The sequence below is a fragment of the Seriola lalandi genome, unplaced genomic scaffold, assembly GCF_002814215.2.
Source record: "Seriola lalandi dorsalis isolate HSWRI2012SDOR001 ecotype SW California unplaced genomic scaffold, Sedor1 jcf7180002054646, whole genome shotgun sequence".
Lineage (NCBI taxonomy): Eukaryota > Metazoa > Chordata > Actinopteri > Carangiformes > Carangidae > Seriola > Seriola lalandi.
In genome coordinates, this window is record NW_019525199.1 from 194437 (window position 1) to 196936 (window position 2500).

The window sequence follows — 2500 nt, forward strand, 5'->3', positions numbered from 1 at the left end:
AGAGGGTTGATGCCTCCTGGAGACACACACACACACACACACACACAGAGACACACACACACACACACACACAGACACACACACACAGACACACACACACACACACACACACACACACAGACACACAGATACACAGAGAGAGAGACAGGTCATTAGGTCAAACAGTGCTCTCCTCACAGGTGTGTACAGGTGATGAGGTCGTGTACGTACCTGATGATCTGTCCCTCCTCCTCAGGTGTGGCAGGTCTGAGGCCCAGGACGATGTGACACACCTGTGGGAGTAAAAACAGGTGGAGATGATTGAACTCTGTTTCACAGGCAGCACCAGGTGAAGCTGAACGACTGTGCGGGTGTTCGCACCTGGAAAAGCAGGTTGAGAAACTCGTTGGCCAGAGCGCTCTTCACACTCCATATCTGGTAGTCCTCCAGGGTCAGGTGACCCAGCTGGTGAGGAGGGAAACAACACACAGGTGAGAGGTCAGAGCACGGCGGCTCCCAGTGACGGAGCTGTAACTACAGGAGTCGTGTCTCACCTTGGTCGTGTCGTGCATCTTCAGGATGTCCTCCACTATGTCCGACACGCTACTGAGCAGCTCCTGCAGCGACGCAAAGCAGCATCAATAATCATTATTATAACAATAAACTTTATTTATAAAGCACCTTTCTGAACAAGGTCAAAAAATAAAACAACAACATATCAAACATTGATAAAAACTTCGTGATAGAAGAATGAGTTTCATAAGAGAAGCTGTAAAAGACACTGATGGTGTCGCCTTGAGTCTCCAGCTGAGACGCAGAGAGCAGAGCTGCCTCCACAGATCCAGGCACACAGGGGTTAATTCATTGGTTAATTAAGTCCCTGATGTAATTTGGAGCGAGGCCGTTTAAAGCTTTAGTAAGTGATGAGTAGAACTTTAAAATGAATCCAGAACATATGGCTTGGTGCTGCTAGCTGTAGCTCGGACTGATGCAGCGTGAAGTTCGTTACAACGGTCGAGAGCTGAGAAAATAAAAGCGTGACTTTATGTAAATCTGTCGGGGACCAGAACGGCCTGATGTTGGTTTTTCTCTGGCAGGAAATCAGCTGACTGGAACAGGCTGCTGCAGGTTTATCAGATTTATCATTATTGAGTTTTTAAAAAGTTCATCACACACCAAACATCAAAGGTCCTCGGCTGCTGCTGCGAAAAACATCACGTTAGCTCGGCGTTGAGACGAGTGTCTTTCATGTCGTCTCGGGTTGGAAACATTCAGATCAGAAATGTTCACGGCTCAGTTACGGAGCTCGTGGCGACTCGGCGCTTCATGAAAGCGTGGCTGAAAACCAGTGTGTGTGAACTTACGGGGAGTGTGTCCGTGCGATTGTCCTTCCACACCTCCAGCAAGGCCACGACCATCTCGTGGAGTTCATCTCGGGACAGAACGCCGTCACGGTCCACATCGAACACTTTGAAGCAAACTGGAAGCCAAACAGAAACGTGGTCATGAAGCTGCGGCTCCGTCTATTAGCAGGAAATCCAATACGTTTCCACCGCTGACAGATAACAGCTGCAGAGAGGAGGCAGACTCCACTTCTAATGACAAAATGGCCGGCTGTAATTATGTGAAGCCTCTGGGGTTTATTTATCGGGGAGGACTCCAGCTTACATTTCTGCCTCTCGGCGACGGGCCCCCGGCAGCACGCAGACAGTCCACAAGAGATCTCTTTAAAGTCGATGTGATTGTCCCGATTCTCGTCAAAGGCGTGAAACAAGCCTGGGGAGGGAACGCAGGATCAATAACACAGATCACATTTATACAAAGTCTTTTCAGAGGCTTGTATTCAGAGGGAACACAGCGCAGCTCCGACCTCTGTCTTTACTTAAGATCTGGAACAAAGTCCGTCTCACCTTCGCTCAGCGAGGCGTGGATGGGAGGAGACACCAGCGGGACGAAGGTTTCCAGGTCAAAGCGTCCGGTTCTGGACTGGGCCTTCAGCAGCCAATAGCGTTTCTCCAAGTCTATGATATCAGACTCCTCCACTGCAGGAGAAACAGGAGAGAAGAAGAAGAGTCAGAGAAACACCGTCAGTTCAAACGCTCTGCAGAAAGAAGAGCGTCGTTCAGAGAGTGTGAAGCTTTTGTTTCCGTGTGGCCTCCTGACTCGTTTCCTCCTGTTCACACCAGTTAACATCAAACACGACCATCACTGTGACGGAGGAGCACACGTCCACGTCCGTCTCCTCTTAGTCTGTGAACCTTCAGCCTGGCAGAGACAGACCGGACGGATGAGAGTCGGAGCAGCTGTAAACAGTTTGTGCTTTTACATACAGGCACCAGAGGGATGACACTGTCTGCAGAATATATGGTAGTAAAGTTAATATGAGTCACAGAGGTGATACTTGAGATAAATGAGGGATGAGGTGCAATAACGAGCAGAGGTATAAAAATATATGAAGATATAAACAGTGACAGAATATCCTCAGTGTGTCAGTCTCTCCTCAGACAAACATTTTATTTTT

At 48.7% G+C, this 2500-nt stretch overlaps 1 protein-coding gene across 1 annotated transcript in view; it reads right to left on the reverse strand.

Annotated features, from left to right (window-relative positions):
* The window catches only part of usp32 (ubiquitin specific peptidase 32), a 51029-nt gene that overhangs the window by 16880 nt on the left and 31649 nt on the right, over nt 1-2500 (reverse strand). Inside the window, exons 6-11 of the mRNA XM_023420502.2 lie at nt 1890-2021; nt 1648-1755; nt 1344-1459; nt 534-596; nt 361-444; nt 211-272 (exon numbers count right to left, since the gene is read on the reverse strand). Coding sequence (XP_023276270.1) covers nt 211-272; nt 361-444; nt 534-596; nt 1344-1459; nt 1648-1755; nt 1890-2021 — 565 coding nt within the window. The remainder of the gene's footprint in view (nt 1-210; nt 273-360; nt 445-533; nt 597-1343; nt 1460-1647; nt 1756-1889; nt 2022-2500) is intronic.